We start from the raw sequence: 22,204 nt of genomic DNA, 5'->3' as shown, positions 1-22,204 counted from the left end.
CTGGAGCCTCCTCGGTGTGTCATTGTTGAACTGAGTTTAAAATAGACGGGGGGGGGTATTTGCAGGCAGCTTAGTTGCAACTGCGACCACACGTGATCGAATTAGAGCGCTGTCGCTGGAGTCCATAATGGCCGCTTGGATATTTTCCATCAGCAAGTCATTCCCCAGTCATGTTAAGCTATTTTTTTTTCTTCTAAATTTATTGCTCCACAGCTGCGTTACGTTGATGCCTGATGGTTTTAACTTCACAACTTTATTTTCGTAAAGATCCACTTTTTTTCCTCAATGGTTATTTGCTTTTCGTAGTGGCCCTAATACGAAAGTGATAGTCGTTGAACATGATTTTAGTCCAATCAAAGCCTTGCCAGGACTAGCTGCATTTTGTGCAAGCAAATTTAAATTTTAATTTTAATTTTAATTTTAATTAATTAATTTATTTATTTTTTTAATTGTTTTATTTTTATTTATTTTTAATTTTTTTTACCGCTGATTAGAAAAGAATGGGAAAAAAATAATAATTTTATCCCTGCTGAAAGTAGAGAGAATATTCTGTCATTTGGAAGCTTAAACGTATCTATAATCATTGAACACATTATGCTGTGGGTCTTGAAAGTGTCAAAATGCTCCAAATTGGCTGTCGGTGAAAGAGTTTCAAATGCCGCTTTTGTGACAGAGCTCTTGTATCGGCTCTGACGCGCTACAGTCGAGTTCGGTGGCGGAGCTTGTGTGCATGCAGGTCAAGCCACGTGTGTGAAAAGCTCAGGCGTACATTTTGACTGACGGCGAGTTTAAGGGCTCAGCAGAGTCACACAAGTGGGGGGATGAATGACGTGGCGCGTGAAGCATGTGACGCCTCCGCAGCGTGGCCGCCGGTCGGGCCCGGTGGAGCCGGACGCCATTACGACGCTCTATGACATTTTCTTGAGACGTGTCTGCAGTGGAGTCAAAAGTGTCTTGTCAAGCCCATGCCCAGAGGATTGAGCGTGTACCAAGGTTGCGCTTGGGAGTATTTTTCACCCTCCGCCCGGCTAAAAATAACGTGACAGTATTTTGGTATTTTAGCACCTGCATTATTAGAACGCCCTTCCTCAGCCTACTGCAGCACCTTTTTAATATGGAAATGAAAGATTACGATCATCTAACCTTGACATTTGCTGCACTTTGACCCCAAAAAAATGAGTTTTTATTGACATTGAAAATGTGGAGCGGCCGAGCCTTCGCTGCAGTTGGCAGTTGGCAGGCATTAAGGCGTGAAAATTGTGTGTGATTGAAAAATGTGCGCCTTATCAAAATTCACAAGACTTTTACGAGGAGCACAACATTCGGCTGCATTACGTTACAAAAATGCTGACCGTTGCTTCGAGTTAATGAATGGAAGAACGGAAATCATTTTTCTCCATTGCGATGAAGTCTTTTCATGCCCAAACGGTTCTAATAGTTTTCTATAAGAAATCTTATCAGAGAATACAATGGAACTGCAATCATAGTCATACTGCAATTATAAACTGATGCTTCGACATTCAAGTGACGCAACTGACAATTTTTTGGAGATAATAATCTGTTGTTGACATGCTAACGGTTAGCATCGACGGTTGCGATTTTAGAATCCTTTAATCAATAGCTATTTGACACCAAAGGTGGTGCAACACATGTAGAAGGATAACAGTACTCACATGCATATATTCTTTTTCCTCTCTGAAAAGCGACTCTTAGCATCTTACTAAATTTCTTGCAGTAGCACGTGACTGTCGCCATCATGATCATCTCTCTTGTAGAAAGTCATGAGAACTCATTTGGAGCGGGAATACTTTGTCAATTTAAATCCCACGATGAACTGTTCAGCCTTTTTGCACATAGCGGAGGAAAGGCCTGAAAACAAACTTGTGGAGTGATGAATGAATGTTAACCAAAATACTGTGCAGCGAATGTGCGGCTTCCACACTTTGAATAACCGGAAAGACTTTTGTGCTGCTGTTTTGGTTAGCAGCATAGTTCAAATAGCTTCTGCAGGTCAAGTTTTCATGTCAGTGTGAACGATTGAATCTCTCAACTGAGATGATTACGGTGACGTCGTTTTTATTCTGCTGGGAAAAGGGCGATGATTAACTGGGCCGCGGTGTTTGATATTGAAAGAAATACGGTGAGTCGGCACCTATCATGCAAGCGTTTGTGCACATGACTGCATCGACACTGTCCACATCTCTGGCTTTCTCAGCTTCAGTCCCCCCCTTCACCAACCTGCACACACACACCCCTCCTCCGAGCCTCCTCTCCCACACGCTCTGTCTCACACACCTACCGTCTGCCCGCCAGGTCTCTGTTGCTAGGCGACAAGCGGTGAGCGATGGACTGCTCTTATGAGAACGACGTTTGTCCGTCATCAGCTCACCCCTGCATGCGTGTGCTTTTATATTTTGAGGGACTTGTCACAGGCGCTAACAAGACGAATTGGGAGTTTTACAGGGCTTTCGGGGAAATAATAAATAAATCATAAATATTAGGCGACGACCAGTATGGATTTTCTTTTTGTAGTCCGACTCAGCTATTTGGATGAATAAAATTCTGTTTACCGATTAATCGGTATTGGTTATTTATCTGATTGTTTTACAAAACTGTGTCGTTTAGTACTTGACGATTTTTTTGCAGGCATTTTTGGGAGGGATGAAAAGGTCTTTGAATGCCATTATTTTTGTCTTGTGTTAAAAATCACAGTCGACAAAAAAAAAAATTTGATTTTGCCCATTTTAAAAGAGCTAATATTGGCCGATTAAATCAACCGGCTGATTGATCAGTTGGGCCTAAATTAATTTAATGGAAAACTACATTTTAACTCTTGCATGTTGGGCCTTTGTATTTTAGCAAATTTACAATTGTGTTTATTTATTTATTTTTGTACTCCAATTCCAAAAATCAAACCCCTCAAAAATCAACTGGCACACTTTTTAAATTTTAATGAAATTTTACACCTCATTGGCTACTTTTGCATGGGCATAATTTCTTCAGTCCGATCAGAGTTCATGCGTCACACTTTCGATTGGAACAAATTATTCTGACATGCGCAGATTGACCAAATCTACCAGAAATAGTAGTAGAAGAAGAAACACGTATTTTTCACATTTGCGCTGTTACGTCGAGTTATTTACGAATAAAACTGCAAATAAACACCATTTTTTAATAAGTGCTTTCATGCGCTCTCATCAGATTATCAATCGACATAAATCACCCCCTCTCGCTCGGAATAAAATCTTGATTAGAAATGGACTTGATCGTGTCAGAATATTCCGACTAGGGTGTGTGCTTGAAGCATTTTTTATTCCCATCAGGCATTTAATCCGAATAAATATGTCCATGTAAACGTAGCCAGTGCGGCTGCTCCATTATAAACCAAACGCGCCCGTGCGACCTAAACCATGTTTGACACGTGACGTATCATAAACGGATTTTAAAATGGCCGTTGCTTAAGCGCTAATCATTGTATTGATTTTTCACTTCCACCCCGTTCACACAAACAATATACATTTCACAGCACGCATCGATAACGAGTGTGTTCGTGTCGACTCAGTGCAACCGTATTGGACTCAACCTGCCACTCGACGTCGTTAAACAAGCTTGCCTCCCACCTCGCATACAAAGCAAGCGCAGAATTTCCCCGTTTCTTCCGTCCCTCAGGCCCCGCCGCCCTTTTATTTTGACAAATGAGCACGATGCAGTGAGCTAAAAAGCACTTAGTCCGGTATCGATCAGCAGCCGGCTATCGGCGATGTGGCGGAAGATGCGAGGAAACAGTTGTTGCTGTGAACCTCCTGGCTGGCTACGCGCTGTTAAATAAAGTACACTGATGTCGGGGATTAGCATCGTGGATTTTCTCGCCAAAGAGGAGCTCATGATCAGGCGCTTTCTTTGCTGCAAGAGGCATAATGCATCCAGATGAGTGGATTACTAATGCTAGGTATTAGGATGAAGCCGGAAGGTTGGCTATCTTGGCTGTGATGCGTTGTTCCCCCCCCATTAAACCTTCGCCAAGATGATAGCCCTGCTCTTCATGTGAAGCGAGGCCATGAGTACATCACTGCCGCTGTCATCCGCAAGGACAGTAAGCGATGATGTGAATGGCTTTGTTCTAGCAGTTAATCTCGCACTCGTTCACGCACACGCACGCGCACGCCTCTCTTGTTGTCTGCCCCCACAATGCGATTTCATGAAATAAATCCCCCTCGCATGCAAATGAAGACATTTCGTCCTTGCGTCACCCTCGCTAACTTCACACTGTTGGATGGCCAAATAATAAAAAAAAAAAATAAAGGGGTGGGGGCGCTTGATGTCACGTCCTCGCAAATTGGGCTTCCACAAAATAATTAGCAATTTTTGTGGACAAAAGCGTGTGACAAAACGAACATACGTAACCAATCACGTGTTACCGTAACTTTGGGCCAATTCAAATCTCAATTATTGCGACAAATCCAATTGTATCTGACATCCCGAGAGGCCTACTCAGTAACGTTGTTAGTGCGTTGGGTTGTAGTGAGTGAGGAGCGCAGAGAGCGCTACATTGGGTCGACTTTCACAGTCGCATGGCCAAACATCGGCGAGTGGCTTCTTTGGCTCCAGAGACGCATTCCTTCACGGTCAACCACGTCCAAATTTCGGACAAGGAAAACCGCTGATTTGAAAATACGCCGTGTGGTCAAACGAGAAATGCAAACGGAGGAGGACGGTGACACCACAAAATCCTTGCGACCAATGATTTTCTCATGCTACAGTAAAAAAAAAAAAAAAAAATTTTTAAATAAATAAATAATAAAAACGTAAATTTTGATACAACCTTAAGACGCTCAATTGTTTCATGAGTCATAGTTTCGAGCTTTCAAACATGTAAGACGAACCGGAAAATGCTGAGCTATTGACACGGCCCCTCCTCCTTTTTAAATAAATTAATTTAGCAGACATCGATGACTCTAAACCTGTCGACATAGACGCGTTCTTGTTGTAGACGACAGCTCCAAGCTCCAGCTCCAATGTCAACCACTTCGCTCTACATGTCGGAAGCCCCAAATGTCACGTACATTTGCTTCCCATTTTGATGCCTCCTGCAGCCCATTTAGTCAGCAAAGCCGTTCAACCTGAATTGAATGCAGCCTGTGCTGATGGCTGCCAACGAGTAAAGTCATTCATGCAAATGCGGCCGAGCGACAGTCCATCCAGTAGTCAGATACTCCGGCTCCAAACTTGACACTTTTTTGCATGTATCGAAACCGCGGTCAGCCGTTGGGACATCGCCACTTTTATTTTTGCTTTCCATCAAATGCAAGTTTGTGGAATATGGACTTTTTCAAAATGTTCTGTATACAAATAATCTTCCAAAAAAAATTCCATCTCTTATTTTATTGATTATTGGTTTTAAATCCTAGGAACATCTACAATCATCTACTTTTACATCCTGTTTATCTCCTCTGCTGCCTGTTTAGGCAGCAAACTTGAGTTAAATGCATCCGACCCGACGCTGCTTTGCTTCCGGATGTTGCGATGACACAATAGAACAATGTTGACCTCAATTTTAGATAAAAATGTTTCCAAGGATAAGTCATATATGAAAAGTCAACATTCAATTCCTTGCAAAAAAGAAAAACGGTACCGCCTGCAGATATCCGATAAATAGCACCAATTCTGAGGCTCAGAGCTAAACGCTTGACATTTAAATATACAAGCAATCAGATGAACAAGTTGTTTATAAATTTGAACGTGTAAATGATCAGCAAGCAAATATTCGCCTCATCGCGGCATTTAAAATCTCTGCCCCAATCTTACGCTTTTGAGGGTGTATTGCCGACTTGGCCAATTTTGCCGAACCTCACGTGATTTACTTTCCACCAAATGTCCTTGTAGGTTTCGTCTTACTAAATGATTTGTTTTCTGATTCAAACTGGTTCTCCACTAAACTTTCCTCGATTTATTTATTTTTTTCCACAGTAGCGTTACATTTTAGAACTCCCATGCCTTGTGCAGCCCGTTTAGGCAGCCAACTCCTTTGACCGTATGTTAGATTCCCCATGCGAGTCGTCATTTGCATATTACATCATCACTCTGCGCATTGGATTTTGTGTTCAAAATAGTCACCCAGCAATCTTTGTATGCGCTTTACATGTTGAAATCGCACTCATATAATGTCATGAACGTACGAGTAGTGCTTTTTTTTTTTTGCTTTTTCTGTGTTGAGTTGTGACACGATTATTATTCCTTTGTTATTAACGAGCTTATACTGTATATGCTACTTGAGTGAAGATGAAAAAAATAAATAAAAATACAAAGTGAGAACACTCCAAAGGAATTGCTCCGACAAAATGTCCAACCTGACTCCACCCCTTAAAGGCATACGTGATTTAATTCTCCTTTCCTCTCTTTTATGCAACATTTGCACAACACTCCTATTTCATTTCGAATTCAAATTCAACTATTTCTTCAGAGCACAAATAAACATGCTTTTGGAGTGTCAAACCAATGCTTCCTCTTGACGCTTGTTTTATTTGATTTTATTTTTAGCCGCTTATTGCCTTTGATTTGCGAGGCGTTAATCAGAGATGAGCAGAGGCCGCCTCAAACCTCGCCGGTAGCTTCATTTCATCACATGAAGCCTCAACACTGCGACGCCACACGACCCAGTGTTCCTTCAAAGGCGATGACCTCGCCTCTAAATACGGGCAGATTGCTGAGCTGCGCCGCCGTGCTGCATAAACACGTTGACTCTCTGTAGGCTTCAAGAGACACACGCACTCGCCGTCTGCTCCGGCTCGTCTCTCGTCTTAATGGAGCTTGTTAGCTGAGGTCACAGTGCTTCCTGTGCTGGGGTCACAGTTTAAGAAAGACAACTTCAGCCACCGGAGACAATTGGGGATTGAAAAAAAAAAAAAAAAAAGTATTTACTGATCCCCCCCCAGTGTCCCCGTTTTCTAACTGCGGGCAGAAAAGCGTGCAAATTCTGCATGATTTATTTCTCCCAGTGGGAGGCGTGAGATTCAAATGCAAAATGATGTAACGGGCCTGCAGTCAGAAGATCTTTTTGCACTTGCATTTGTTCGCCTCTCAGCTGCTCTCAAATCAAGGACAGGTCTCTGAATCATTTGACTTTTTTTCAACAATTCCAAATCAAATGCTACAGTTCCCCCCCCCCCACCCTCCCCACCCTGAAAACACTTGAAGAGTTGCAAAATCTTCTTTTCTTACACTGCCTCTTCATCCGTAATTACTTGCAGGCACAACTAGTGTGAGAATCGCAATTCTTAATCTAAAATTAAAAAAAGTAGATTTGAACTGAAACTGTTTGAATTCCTTTTCGATCATTTTAAACGATTACACAGTATTGCTTCTCTTTTGTTCATCCATAACATAATAAAGTAGTCCGTTTTGTTGTCTGCTTTTCGGTCAAGTCTATGGAGGTCACTATGGATGAAAAAATTCATTCATTCATTAATGAATTATTCCGCCGATTAATCGGGTAACAGAATCGAATTCTGCCAAATATCAGAATATCATCTATATCTGTTGGGCCCTAGTATTCATTTATTATTGTAGTTGTTGTTTGCAGTGTTTGATTCAATGCAAAAAATTCTCACCGATTTTGATGACCTAGTTAAGACATATGACCGAAACACTCCAAACTACAAGCACGTTGATTCAGAAAGCAAAAAAAAAAAAATCTTTCAACATTTAAATTCAATCTCATATTTTGGAGTGTGTCGCACACTTAAAGGTGGCATTTCACAAATGATCACTGCGATAACGCACTATCGTCGTCAGTATCTCCATGCCGCGTCACGCCGTCCACGAGCAGCTGCCAGCATCAGTGTGAGAGTATCATCGCATCAGAAGAACATCCCCTTAATGAGACCTGCCTCTCAAAAGGGAGAGCTCCTAATCTCCTCGCTGTGGTCGAGCTTCTCTTAAGCTGCCCGTGTGGAGTGGAGCAGAAAAGGCGCGAGTGAAAATACGGTGCCAGGAAGTAAAGTTAAAAGTGAAAAGGTGGGATGAAGGAGGAGAGATTATAGCCGGGAGAGGAAAATGACAACGACAAGTTGCACGGACGTTGGAAGCACATCCATTTTACTGGTCACTTCATTAGGTACACCTCGACAGTCTAATGACGTCCAACAATAACCTTGCTGCCGTTCTGAAGATTATCTCCTTTGATCGATACTGTCCAAATGTTTCTTACGGCGGTTGTAGGCAGCATTTATTTGATTTTATGTACATTTGTTGCCTTCTGTGATTTATATTTTTGGCTCAGTTTGACCTCTAGTGGAGTAATGTAATTTAAAATGAAAAGAAACTTGCAGCCATGACTAAAGCTTGTTTAAACTTTTTTTTTTTCTAATTCTAAAAACCCTTTCATTACTATTTTTATTTATTTTTTTTACTCCCCACATATAGTGCATTAACGTTATTCGGGTCAGTTTAAACCATGTTACTTGCATGTCTTTTTAATTTATTGATTTATTTTCAGTCATTTGTTCTCATGACTCACTGCCACAGCTGCAAGACGACCGATGCTTATTTTTTACGCTTTGTGTTTTGTGTCATTTTAACCGCATTCCCGTGGTTGCGTTTGTTTAAAAACAAAGTCAAACTAATTGTATTTTCCAGGCAGGTGTGGGTCGATGCACCCGACAGAGTGAAGGCCACAATTCAAGGAAATCTTATAGCACTGTTGAAGAGTGCGGAGAATATGCGTACACGGACTCGTACTTAATTAAAGTCCAATTACCCCACCCGCAACGTCTGTGCTAAATGTCACAAACAAAGCAAAACATTTAACCTTCAGCGTGCTGTGACGCCAAGTCAAAGCTCACTCCAGCCACGGCGCAGCCTTCCACCCAGCTACTGGCGCCATAAAAGATGTCGCTGCTCTTTATACTGCGAAGCAGCGTCATTGATCAACGCAGGTTTGACAGCATGGCACCAATTAGTGCCAAAACTACAACTTAGGCTGATTTCCTCTGTTTAAAAAAAAAAACAGCCAACACCTCCTGTCTGCCGCTATCATGTTTGGTCTCGGCCTGCTTGAGTGTGGGAAAAGCTGCGTTTAGGTGGGAAGCTCATTAGAGAGGGGTGCGAGGCTGCTTGGGATCAGCGTGGAGACAGCACTCGGCTTTGTGGAAGCGCTCCAGTTGTTTTGTTTTTCTTGCTTTACTTCCACTGGCGCTAGAAACCTTTTAAGGACCTTTTAAGAATAGACATTGCTAATTTTAGTTCCTTGTAATGACCCATGAGACCTTTTTTTTTTTTTTTTTTTTTAAACCTAGCCTTCAAAAGCACCTTGGGGAGGAAAACACCCAATTAAGCATGATGAAAAAATGATAAAGGGCATTCAAAGCATGAGAAGGCTGTTAAATATGGTTCTAAACATAGTCTGCCAGGGCTATTTTCAAGTAACTGAAATTAAAAAAAAAAAAAAAAAAAAACATTTTTCGTCCCCAAAAAATTGCCTTTTTAAATTTTTTTTTTTATTTTTTTTAACCCAGCATTCAAAATGACCTATTTTCAAGTACCTGAAATAAATAAATAAATAAATAAATGGGCACAAATTTTTTTTTTTTGATAATATATTTTAAAACGATTTTTAATCCGGAGGTCATTATTGCTGCAGCGGCTCAGATCACGGATGGATGGTGTATATTTTATGCAATATTAATTTTGCCGGCTTATTAAATATCATATAAATGCATATTATCTTCTTAATTTTATTGTTTGTCTGAATTGCGCCGTAGCTTCCATAAAAATCAAAATGGTCCTAGTTTAATCCTCTGACTAGCATTGCATTGCAAGTTTCCTGGAAATTCATTTTTTTGGAGTGTGCAAAATGATTGATGGAGTGCTTTGAGTCCTTACATCAGCCGTCACACTCACAAGGCCCAACGTTGTGTTCTGATTCATAGGTAGGCTAAGTGATGATGACATTGATGCAATAGAAATCAATCATATCTTCACAATATACACGCTCACACCCACACAGAGCTAAAGTGTACATTTCTAGACGGACGCGTAAAATTGCCCTGCGACCTTGAACGGATGAAAGTCGTATTGTATTGAAGCAATCAGAAAAAGCGTCGACCTTCAAGGTCGGGCAGATGGCAGCTTCGTGTGTGCTGGCCGACGCTTTGAAAAAAGCATAACAGATGATTTTTCTCAAAGATTTGGTTGGGAAATGATTTTGTGCGGAAAATGCAACCGGTTGGGAGGCTGATTATAAATCATTCACATTTAGTCTGAGTTATTAATAATTAGCTGGAGCTTTTCGTCTCATATTAGACATGCAATTTAATTTATTGAGTCTTGGCAACAAGCCGTCGACTGGCTGTTTTTTTTTTTTCTGTTTTGTATTGTGGCAGTCAATGATGCTCAAAATGTCAAACGAACCCGTAAATAAGGTTTTATTTCGAGAAAGAGCGTGAATGGTTCGCTATTTTTCCCTCAGTGATTTTTGAAAGATATCATTTCAAATCAATACGCTTCCTGCTTTGAAAAATTGAAGAAATGAAGAAGCACGGTGGAATTGTATCGGTGCCGGGTTTGAGTAGCATTCACTGGAACAAAGACAGACGCGTCCTCCAATTTATTCATTCGGACACACACGGATGTGATTTATTTGTCTTTGTCCAAGTAATGATTTCTCGTGAACAATCTGTGTTGGCTTTTTTTTTTTCGCTGCCTAGTCATTCGTTCAAGCTGTACGCCTCCGTCTGCATGTGATTATGTGGTCTATTATTTGTTTTCACGCCCTGCCTGTGTGAGGCCATAAATCTCTGGTGTTTTTGCAGGATGAGTTCTTCTTGCGCTGTCAAAAGGAGTCAAAGCCGAGCAGCAATTAGCTCACGAGGCGGCAAGTTATGGTCTGAAGATTTGAAAACAGTCCGGAGCTGCTTTATAAGAGTAAAAAGGTTCATCTTTGGATTTATTTCTTGCAAAATTTCCATGAAATCAAACCAAAACAAGACATACTTTCCGCATGATGTGGTATGCTTTGGATCATAAGTTGTTTTGTAAATAATTCCCAAAATGTAAAGCACATTTTTTTGTGACGCTACACTTCATTGACGGGATTTTTCTGAGCAGCTATGCACGTGGATGTCAGAAGCTTTTCATGTTTGACAAATGATGTGGTATGCTTTGGATCCGAAATGGTAAACTCCAAGTCAATTCTGTTGCTTGAAGGTAGTAAGTTGCGTTCTTGGGTGATCCGAGATGAGGTTTCAAAATGCCCGCTTTGGGATTTTGCTGGCTGCTCCCCGAATTAAAAGTCAACTTGATGAATCCGCCTTCATCTAAGCTCCTAATGTAGAGCCGGACGCTAAAGAGCTTTTGGATTGAGGAAAGCCTACTTTGAACGTTTGCTTCTTTTTATCATTCTTCGTCTTTGTTCTGCGTAGTTTGTACATTTATAACATTTTTTAACAGGTTCGATCACTAAATTCTTTGCCCTCCGCCACGCTTTTCACGTCAAATTGAGATTTTTTTTTCTTTTTTTTTAATTATTCTTATATAAACGCCATCTTTAGCTTTCCCACCATTTAAGCTCTTCCATTTTCTGCTGACGTTAAAATGATCAAATTCAAAGATGTTATGGATGACGAGCGCTGACCTTTTTAATCCCGCGCAATTCACAGCGTCATCTATTTTTAGCCCGGAACCTCTGGAGCTTTAAAGATCGTATCAATGGGAGAGGAGCCGGCCGTGGTACATTCAAGATTTTTCTTTCATAGCCACGAAGTAAACGAACTTCTATTTGAGTGGATGGTCATAAAAGAATCGGCGCTGGCAGGCTTTGCTTTATGATGCTGTGATTGTAACGTCGCGAACGGGGGGGCCAAAGTGTACTTAGTGTCCGGCCTTCCTCTCCTGGTGTGAGTTGAAACGATTCTGCTGGCGGACGCCATCGATTGACTTCAGCACGCAGAAAAATGTCCAATCCCACTCTGGCCTAAAATGAGGCCAATTTGAGACTGGTGTCATTGTGGAGATGGATAAGCTTTCAGTTTTTGTTTTTTCTCATCCCCTGAGATTGTGCATAAAACTCACACACTGATGTTTGCCAACTTGGTCGCAGATGCAAACAGATGTGGAAGCTGATTTCCCAATCAGGCGCAATCGGAATTGGGCCAAAGGCACTGAAATGCAGCGCCGTTCGTTTTGCACGTTGTGGGAGGAGTACGCTCAAATCGGTGATACGGCGCACGCAATATGACATCTCGGAGCTTTTCTGAATGATGTAAGGCAGGCGTGGGGAAACTACGGCTTGGGGGCCACATGCGGCCAGTTAAACGTTTTAATCCGGCCCGCCGAACTTGGAAAAAATTGAAATGAATAAATGTTTAATTTTCTAAATATTGTGGTTTTTCAAAGATGTATATGTTGTTGGAATGCTCTTGTTCACTTTCATTTCAAATTAAATGTATTTTTTTTCTCCGATGAGGTGAGGTTACCAAAAAACTCCATCCATCTGCTGCTGGTCCAGCCCTTCTGTCAAATTTTCGAACCCAATGTGGCCCGCCAATCAAAAAGTTTGCCCACCCCTCATGTGAGGTTTATCTTGGGGACAGTCACAAGAAGGAGTCATGCCATATCGCTGCCTCTCCCGGCGCATTTTTTCAGTACTTTAATAATAAATGCGATGAAGGCAGGCTGGTAAACAAAAGTATCAGACATGCGCAAGCTTTTAGAGTCAATGAACTCGTAAACGATTGCAATCTTGCATCTCGCAATCAATTCACTGTTTGCTATCTGGAATGTCAATAAATCCGGCCCATTTTCTCTCACGATAGTGTTTCACTCGCCTGACTTTCATATAGTCAGCGTGGATTTGATTCCCACTTATTGTGAGTGTGAAAGTTTGCGTATGAGCCACGTGATGGAGTTGCAATCAGTGCAGGGTGCAACTGAAGTCATCCAACACCAAGCTGGTGTTTTAGAAAATGGACAGATAGAGCTAAAAATATGTCTCGTGAATCGTCTCTTTTCGCAAGTCTTTAAAAAAATATATAAAGTACAGAGTGTCGTGCCAAAACCTTCTTATCTACGGTTGCTTTGTTCGAATGACCCAATTTCCTTTTGTTTCCTTCGATGTGGCCCGAGTCAGATATGCATGATGGTGGTGGCAACACTAAATTAGACATCTTTAGACCCGAATGGATGTGCTTGATACAAATCTGATATCTCGCAGTGGGGAGAAAGAGAGAGTAAAAAAAAAAAAATAAAAACAGAGAAAAGCATGATTGACGAGATGTTTCAGACAATTTTTTTTTTTAACAGAAGTTCTTTTGTGCGGATAAGAGATTTTGACTTCTTTAAACATCAACCTGGTTGAGACTGACCCTGACACCACATAAGATAAATTGTTCAAAATTATCTGCGATAAAATGTTGCTTTTTCTGATCCAATTTTCCATCCAAGAGCATTCGACTCTGGCAACAAGTCACCCTTTGCTTCCACGTGACATCGGCGGCTCTTGTTATTTTGCAGTTGCTATGATACTGGCTGGACTAAAAAGGACGAGCTTTTGTGAGATTGTAGTACGACTGAAAAGAGAGCGTACTATTATTAAACGGACTCGCCAAGGCATTAGACGTGTTTATCGTGTTCTGGTAAAAGAGCTGCTATAGCAACATCCACGCTCATCTCCCCAAGCGGGAGCTCACGTTTCCCACATCCAGACCTGATTAGTCTCTTGCTTTTTATCAGCTTTCTCTTTTACGTTTAGTCAATGCCAGCGTGGAAAAACAAAACAGCCTTTTCCCACGTGGCGTTATCAGATTCGGCCTTCCACCTGAGCGCGTGTGCATTTGCGCAACACGGCGCTCCTGTTCGCCGTCCGTCTTCCCTCTGCGTCGTGACCCAGTGTCGGCCTGTAACCCAGGGACACCGGGTAACCATACCGCCATTAAAATAGCAAACGGGGCGAACAGAGCGTGTTATGAGATTCGCTCGTTTCTGTCTCCCCGGGTGAGTCTATAAACAGCCGCTCACACTGGAATAGAGTTTTCCCCAGCGATGCAGACGAAAGCCAGAGGAACAGCTGCACTAAAGCCAAGTCCTGTTAGATCAGCACGGTCACATGGGCGGCCGTCGGTCACTCGCTCTGAAAAGCTAAATTTAGTCTCTTTCTCTGAATCAGCCGTGCGTTTTCCTCATTGCAGCTTTTTTTTGTTGTTGTTGTTTTTCGTTTTGGCTTGTAATTTGCGTGGTTATCGCTGTCAACCTCGCTCTGTCGTCGTGTCACTCTCCGCTTTCGGACACTTTGACCTCGTCCTTCCGCGAGTTCCGTCACCCCGTCCTGTAGATTTCCTGCTGTCACTTTCTATTTTGTCTCCCTGCCTGTGTCATGTTTTACCTCTCTCTCTCTGTTCCTCTCATTATTGCCTCTCCTCCCCTGTGTATGCGACTAATTGGCGCAATCCTAATATTAACTGTGTTCACGGCTCTCGTTATGGGGACGCCTCTTGAAGGAGGAAGATGAACTGAATACACCTTTCAAAATGGGAATTCTAAAAGGAGACAAGCCTCATGTTAATTGAAAAATACATCGACTGTTTTGAGGAACTTGTGGACAGAGAGTGGGGCAAGTTTCTCTTCCTGGCCTGATATGATCCTTGTGAGAATGCCGTACGCCTCGGTAACATACCGAATGATCTAAATACGTCGACAAGCACCATACACCAGTTTGAAAGTCACAGTGAAAAAGATCGTAGAGTTGTTTTTAAATTTTTTTTTTTTTTTTGCTTGTTAGTTAGCTAGCTAGCTAGCCAGCTGGTTAGTCTGTTCGTTAATTAATCAATTGTTATGTTTGCTAATTAGCTGGGCACTTGACCCTTTTATGTCAGTCAGTCCACCTCCTGTCGCTATCTTGGTACGGTTCCGGCTTTGACCCTCTGGCCTTATTCATAAAAACTGCCGGCCCCCGTCCCCCAAAAAAATATCCGTGACGCCGCCACGTTAGAGACGCTAACGCCAGAGGTTGATTTACATTAGCTGGCTAATTTACTATTCAAATCTGCTGGGCTTATGATGGTCTTATTCGTCTCCTTCTTCTTCTTTCTTCTTGAAACGTGCTCAATGCAAGTAAGAACGCACTGTTGGTATTGTCGGGATTGTGGTAGTGGACTCTGGCAATTAGCTAGTTGCTTTGTTTGTTCATGTGTAAGTTAGTTAGCTAGCTTGTTTGTTAGTTAGCTCATTATTTCATTTTTTAATTAACAGGAATAAGCTCGCTCAGTAAGAAACACGTGTGCTTGAACATGCCATGATAGATTGTTGACATTTCTTATGTTGCCCTCCTTTTCGAGGTTGCATGTGAACATATTAGCCACTGGCCATCCCATCTCGCAACCTCCCCTTCCCCCCTCCCTCTGTGGCTGTCTCACACTGTGTTGACATCACAGGTGTGTATATATAGCCGGCAGATGGATTCTCCCATGGCAGGCTTCTTGTTCGCTTCCCTCGACTCAGGCCACACTGTCGGCCTCGCAAATGAACTAGAAACAATTTCTTGTTTACATTGTCTTCTCTGATCTGTCCAGCCATCACTTGGTGACTTCATGCATTATTCATGTTTCCTTCTCTCAACTGGCACGCACGCATGAATACGCCTGAACGCATCACTGATGCCGAATGTGCCGTCCCAGTATTCTGTGTTCAGGTGTGCACCAAAATCATTGCTCTGATCCGTAGCCTTTTTTTTTTCGTGATGATCCTCATGGAAAAAAAAAAAAAAAAAGTAAAAATGAAGGTCCTTTTTTTTTCTCTCCCAATGTCTTCCAACGATATCTTAAGAACTGGACTGACAGTTCTGTATATAAACAGTTTGTTTGAGGCCAAGTTAAAAAAAAAAAAGGTCATTTCAAGTCAACAAAGTAGTTAAGTCGGTTTTAAAAGCTCTGTAACAAAGCTCTGGTAGCTACAAGTGCTAATTAGCTGAGCTAATAGCCGCTATCTCTGCTAGCTAGCTAAACAAAGCACACCTCTTAGCTTGCTGTCTTGATGTGTGTTTATCTACAAATAATGTTTTCATTCTGGCTGTCAGATTTAAGTGTAACCACTCTAAAATTTGTGTCTTCTATGATTTTCCTTACAGGAACTTCTGGACACACTTATGAGTGCCATGATAAGCATTGTTTTCTTACCATGCTCATTGAGTGTTTAAATACAAAAATCAAATCGCCAACATTCAAAAAAATGGCGAGTTATTATACAGTGTTTTGATGTAAAAATAAGTCCTATTTTTCGCTGCGGTTTTAGTAAAATGTTGTTTTAATTCATCGTTTTAATGATCCGCTAGAAAGCTGCTCTGCTCTGTGACACGTTCTACGGCCAAGAAATTACTGCAGTGCATCGACGTCGCTACCGCAACATGCTTGGAGTGCTTTGGAGCAGGCGCGCGGCCAATCCGAGTGAAACCTTAGACGCTTGCAAGCGCGCGCACACGCACGCACACGCACACACTTGACACGGAGTGCTCCACCATGTGACCAGTGAGACAAATGCTCGTTGCGTCGTGACTTCTGAGAATGTTAAAATGGGAGGTGAAATGTTGGAATGTGTTGCACATTTAATTGGTCTATTTAAAAAATGGCGTTGTCACTATAAAATGAGCGTGAACTTTAAATTCATTTCTATAATTCATTCCTCTTGGCTGCCAGGATGGCCGAGTGGTCTAAGGCCCCGCGTTCAGGACCCAGTCTCCCCAGGAGGCCTGGGTTCGAATCTCGAATTTCCCCATTGTGGGACTAATAAAGGGCAAATTATTATTATTATTATTATTATTATTATTATTATAAGATTTGAGCTCTCACTACAAAAAAAAAATACATGAAGAAATTCACCACCAAATGGTCATTATTTAAGATTAAATAAAATGTTTAATGTTGGTATGATATTTCAGAAACCGGAGATACACTGATGAGTGGAATAAATCTAGTTGCAAATAATATCTAGTGCAAGTGCAAAATTGCATTTTTTTTTTTGTGCATGGTCAAAATAATCGAATAATGGGTCTGGATCATTAGCCAAAAACAACTGTTTGCATCACGTTCCTCCCATCCTTTTCCGACTTACGATTCAGAGATGATTTATCTAATCCTTCATTTTAGTTGGCTACTTTCTATTTTTATACTCTTCTAGCCAATGCCACCAAAATGCTGCCAAATTCTGCTCCACACCTCAAATGTTGGATCCTTTGCTTCGGCAGTTGTTCCCCATTTTAGACTAAATTTGTTTGATTACATGCTTGCATGACACTCTGAGGCTGTGAGTCCCCTAACACTAATAACCAAATAAAGCCTAAATAAGCAAATTAGCTCGTGGCGTTTTAAAGAAGGAGGCCCCCCGGCAAGAGCAGATAATGATCTAATGACCAAGTCTGGCTGTTTTAGGGCTAGTTTATTGGCATTGTTCTAGGGGTCGGAATCAAATTAGGAAAATGGCAGCTGTGTCCATGCCTTATCATTATGAAATGTAATCCAATTTGACGAGACAATCCTCTTGAAATGGACAGAGCAACCTCCCGGGCTCATCTGTAATAGCAGTGCTCTTTAGTCATGCTCAAGTACTCACGTGTTATGTGTCTGGTTTGGGCTTTGAGATCCCCGTTGGTTGTTCTATTTGGTTCCTAGTAACAGGTTTTGTACCATTGTTGCTTTTTTTTTTTTTGAAACCTGCAAGGTCAAACTCAATCTGTTAAGAGGAAAAATAATATCCCAGACAGGAATAATGGAGATAGAACTAATGAGTTCAGGTGTTGCCATCATAAAATCTTTCTGATAGAGCACAGTCAGTTTTTAAGTAACATTTTACTGAAGGTTCCGAAGTGGAAATAGCACTCAATTCATAGTGAAAACAATAAAATAAAGTGACTTTGCTTTCATGATAAAGGGGATAATGTAAACCAGCATTCGGGCTCATCTCATTTCTATTAGTTGCGACAATTGTAGATTCAATTTTAGTTCCATCGTCGCAAGTTAAGCATCATTCGGGTCATCTAGGCTGGCATTTTTCTGGCACACTGTAAAGTGTGGGTGTAAAGGTTTCCAAACTGGACTTTGTGGTCACGGGTATATACGCTATTTTTTTCTTCGCCGTAAAATCGCTATCGTGCTGCCCTGCTGTCAAATGAACGTCATCGGAATTGGCCACCATCTACAAAAAAATATTGCAATTCCAAGAATTTTCCAAAGAGGCTTCTGTATTATGGATATCACGGCTGACGTTTTGCACGTCTAAAGGGTATAGGAATGTTGCAACGCGACCGCCCCCCCCCCCGCCTGTCCCGCATGCACGAATTAGCATTGTAGGGCCAGCATGACAGTCACCCCAAGGAGCAATTAACTTAAAGAAGCATATGTGCGGAATGAAAAGAGCAACTATATATCATTCTGCCATTATCTAATACACAGCCATTCAAATACCCTCACGCACGTGTGCAGCATACAGCAGATGGATGCCGTGATGGCGTGATAGCCCTTACTTCTCCCCTTCAGAGCTTTTTAGCTAATCATGAATGTGGACATGCTTACTGAAGCTTTGCCACTAAGTCAATATGTTGTTTGCCGAACTCTTTCTGTTTCAAGCGTGTGTCGTGGATATTGATCGTAATTCCATGAGGCTGACCATTTGTTTTCAAATCGGTAAGAAATTATAATATTCATTACAGTGCTCATGATGAATTCTCAAATATCGTACAGGTAACGTTTTATTATTATTTAAGTTATACAAACAGCTGATGTGAATAATAAAAGCACTGGGGATAAATTCATTAAAAAAAAAACAGAGATAACACATACAAGAATTTGGGAGACAAGGGAACAACGGAGATCAGGTTCTGGATTTTTCAACATTTTTTTCAAATTGATGTTATAGCCACCTGTTCCGTCTGAAAATCTTTTTCTTTTCATTTCTTTTCTTCGATGGTCCTTAACAAACTCTTTATTTGTTTTTTTTTTGTGTTGCAGGAGGCTCAAAAAGTGAACAACCCCGCCAACAATCCGACAGCAGACAGGGCGCTAAAGGGTCCTGATGAGAAGACGGAGGAGGTCCCGGCCAGTGAGGTGGGATGGATGACTTCGGTCAAAGACTGGGCCGGCGTCATGATCTCTGCCCAGACGCTCACGGGCAGAGTTCTGGTAGGTTTATGTTTTTCATTTGAAAATGTGTTCAAATTCACGAGCAGTGTTGTTGTGCATTGACACGCCCCCTTTGAGCTAAATGCCGCCTTTTTGTCTTTCTCCCTTGGGCCAGATGCGCCCCGGTCAATATGTAGCCCAGCGCTATAAAATTTCCGTTTACACTGCAGAATTTGGATGAATAAGTGCAACTCAGAACATGCATATCAACTGTGAATACTTTTGAGTTTTTCCTTTGATGTACAACTAAGGTTATTATTCGCATATTTTACTCCATCCTGTCGTGCACTCCTCGCGCCAAAGTTTCTTCTCGCTTAAATTTTTGTCACTAATCAGACGAGAGCTTTTGGGTTCACCGAACCAGGGGCACAGTTTCACTATGATGAATTTGTCATCCACAATCCACATCTTTAAACAATCTGGATTTATCGCCACCACACAGTGTCCAAACGTTATTCCATCCCACAGGGAAGCTGTTTGAGGTCAAATTCTGGCTGAAAGCTGTCCGACTTGTGTCATGCTGTTGTACAAGGTGGTGTTTACGCTGCCAGCTGAACCAATGAGCGAACACGCGTACAGTATGCTAATTTGTCACATACGAGCTGCCGCTTTGAATTGAGAATTTTATCGCCGTAGATTAGAAATGATTTGAAACAATCGAGATGTGATTGAAGAGGTTTCACAAAAGTCAGCCGTTTGCCGTTTAGGAATTTCAGCTATTTGATGCGAGTACCTCCATGCTCAAGTGCTAATTAATGCCATTCTGCCGCTGTCAGCCAAAAATGTGCATCATCATATATTGGAGCTCATTAGCGTGCAAGTGTACCTGATGAAGTTTCAAATGAGCATGCGTGAGCCCCATTGTGTAAGATTAGTTTTTTTTCGCTGGCCTTGAAAATGTTGTTGTTCACCCCTGAGTCATGCGTCACACTGCAGGAAAAGGACAAAAAGATTTCCTATGAAATGGTTTCATGACGCCGTCTTAGATATTTGCCTTACTTAAAGCGCATCACATTGGAGTCGTACTTGCCATCTGTTTGTTTGACGATTTAAAATATAGCATGTGACGATTGCTTGTGATGAGGCTTTCGACTGGAATTGGGGTCAACTGGAGTGCAATAATCGGCCGCCTCCAGCTGAGATGCCGTCGACCCAGTCTGGACTTTGTGTCGTTTGCTGTCGAAAGATAAACAACACGGCGTCAACTGCGGGACGTCGCTGGGGCAGTTGCATCCTTTAAGCAGGGTCCATATCGGGACTCTGCCGTTTTTTTATTTTCGGGTTCATAATTATCTATAAAGATGACTGTAGACCAGGGATGGGCAACATTATCAAAATGAGTCACGAGGTTGTAACGACATAATTCATATCAAGTAGTTACACAGGAGCAAATGAAGATAATCTAGAGATGAAGCCAAGCCCAATCTCATGTACAGATGTGCTACTAGATCATGAGCGCTTTTTTTTTAGCATCAGTGGAAATGCGACAAATTCGTGTTTAACCGAAACAAACTTAATGATGATTTATTGAACTTATGACGGAAAAAGTTCAATATTGTATGCCACAATGCATCCTGGGACTTGTTGCTTGGACCTTACATGGAAGCAAAAAGGTACGAAAATTGTCCCTTTGTCCAACTGGATCATTTGCATATTTTTTCAAACCATAAAGAGTACCGATTTGTTCTTCGGGTTCAATTGCTAATCCTACAGGATGCATCGCAAAAAAATCTGTTTATTGGGGAACATAAATGGACGTCTACACTACTCAGTTTTTTTCTGAGCATGTAGGCAAGATTTGCTATGGCCCAACTGTCCGAGTGTGATTTTTCGACTCATTGCCACACTGGGAAACATCTGAACATTCGGAGAGTTTATTCAAGCCATCACACGTAATATTGAAAGCAGTTGAGGAAATCAAATCCAATTATTAGCAGCAGATGTAAGTAGTACGACACTAAATTTATCGTTACATGAACGTTTTTGATAAATTGTACTTGTCAAGTAAACGCCGCATATTTTTATCATCACTTGATTATTTTTGAGAGGAAGCACTATTTCATCTCCATTACACTCAGCTACATTTCGCTCACTTTTATTTGATCTATTACTGCTTCTTGTTTTGGTTTGTCAGTGAGAATTTAGCGTAGGGTGCTTTTACATGACACTCAGTGAAGTTTAACTCCAATTAACCAATCAAAATGAGCCAGATGATCACATGACAGGTTGCGGACGTGGCTCGTTATTCCAAAGTAACCCGTACTCCAATTTTTGGCGAACCTACTCTGCTTACTGAGAAAACTCTGAATGGAATTTCAAGAGCCGTCACATTTAAGTTTGCCGTCATGTGACAGTTGCTTCATACTTGGCCAGCCTAGTGAGGAAACCGCGAGCGATTGTTGGGGGCCTTTCATGGCGGAATCTGACGAATCCTATGGGGAGCTGTCAATTTACAAAATGAGCCTCTCTTTCATCCACTGGCATGGTCTCACACTTTCATCTCACACGCCGCCTCAGAGCTCCAGCGCTATCTCGGCGCGATGCATAAATGTATGCGAGCGAGAGACATGGCGGCAACGACATGGAGAACGACGCGGGGGGGGGGAAGAGCTGGCGAGGAATGAGACACTGGTTGCCTTATGGAATATGCAAGGAAATCTCACCTTCTCTCATTTGTCCAACTTCCATCGGGGACGATAATTGGGCCGAGTGTTTGCATACATGATGTGCAGCACAAAGTATGCGTTTATATCCCGGTGAATGAGTATCTCCTCATGTAGGCGAATATGTATATTCGTGGATGCTTGGATTTGTCCGCATACTACACAGTACCTGCTCGACAGCTTGCGTATGCACGGTGTGTGTGTGTGTGTGTGTGTGTGTGTGTGTGTGTGTAGGTGGGTTAGCGATGTTTGTGGGACTCGTGCACTCCAGTCGGTGTTTCACCATAGATCAAGATTACAACGAGAATCTATGTACACAGAACCTGAGCGGTAACCATAGCAACTGCCGTGTAGTGGGGCTCAGTCATCTGACATTAAGGGGGT

General features: G+C 41.8%; 1 protein-coding gene across 24 annotated transcripts in view; it reads left to right on the top strand.

Annotated features, from left to right (window-relative positions):
• Positions 1-22,204, top strand: part of LOC148329949 (calcium-activated potassium channel subunit alpha-1a) — a 135,087-nt gene that overhangs the window by 18,832 nt on the left and 94,051 nt on the right. For all 24 annotated transcript variants that reach the window (XM_088304617.1, XM_088304615.1, XM_088304602.1 and 21 more), the window contains one exon: positions 18,987-19,157. In XM_088304617.1, coding sequence (XP_088160743.1) covers positions 18,987-19,157 — 171 coding nt within the window. The remainder of the gene's footprint in view (positions 1-18,986; positions 19,158-22,204) is intronic.

The sequence above is a fragment of the Idiotropiscis lumnitzeri genome, chromosome 9, assembly GCF_059441095.1.
Source record: "Idiotropiscis lumnitzeri isolate Australia: NSW breed Sydney's pygmy pipehorse chromosome 9, RoL_Ilum_1.0, whole genome shotgun sequence".
Taxonomy (NCBI): Eukaryota; Metazoa; Chordata; class Actinopteri; order Syngnathiformes; family Syngnathidae; genus Idiotropiscis; species Idiotropiscis lumnitzeri.
The sequence above is the reverse complement of the archived record's forward strand: the minus strand, read 5'-3'. Positions and strand labels throughout refer to the sequence as shown.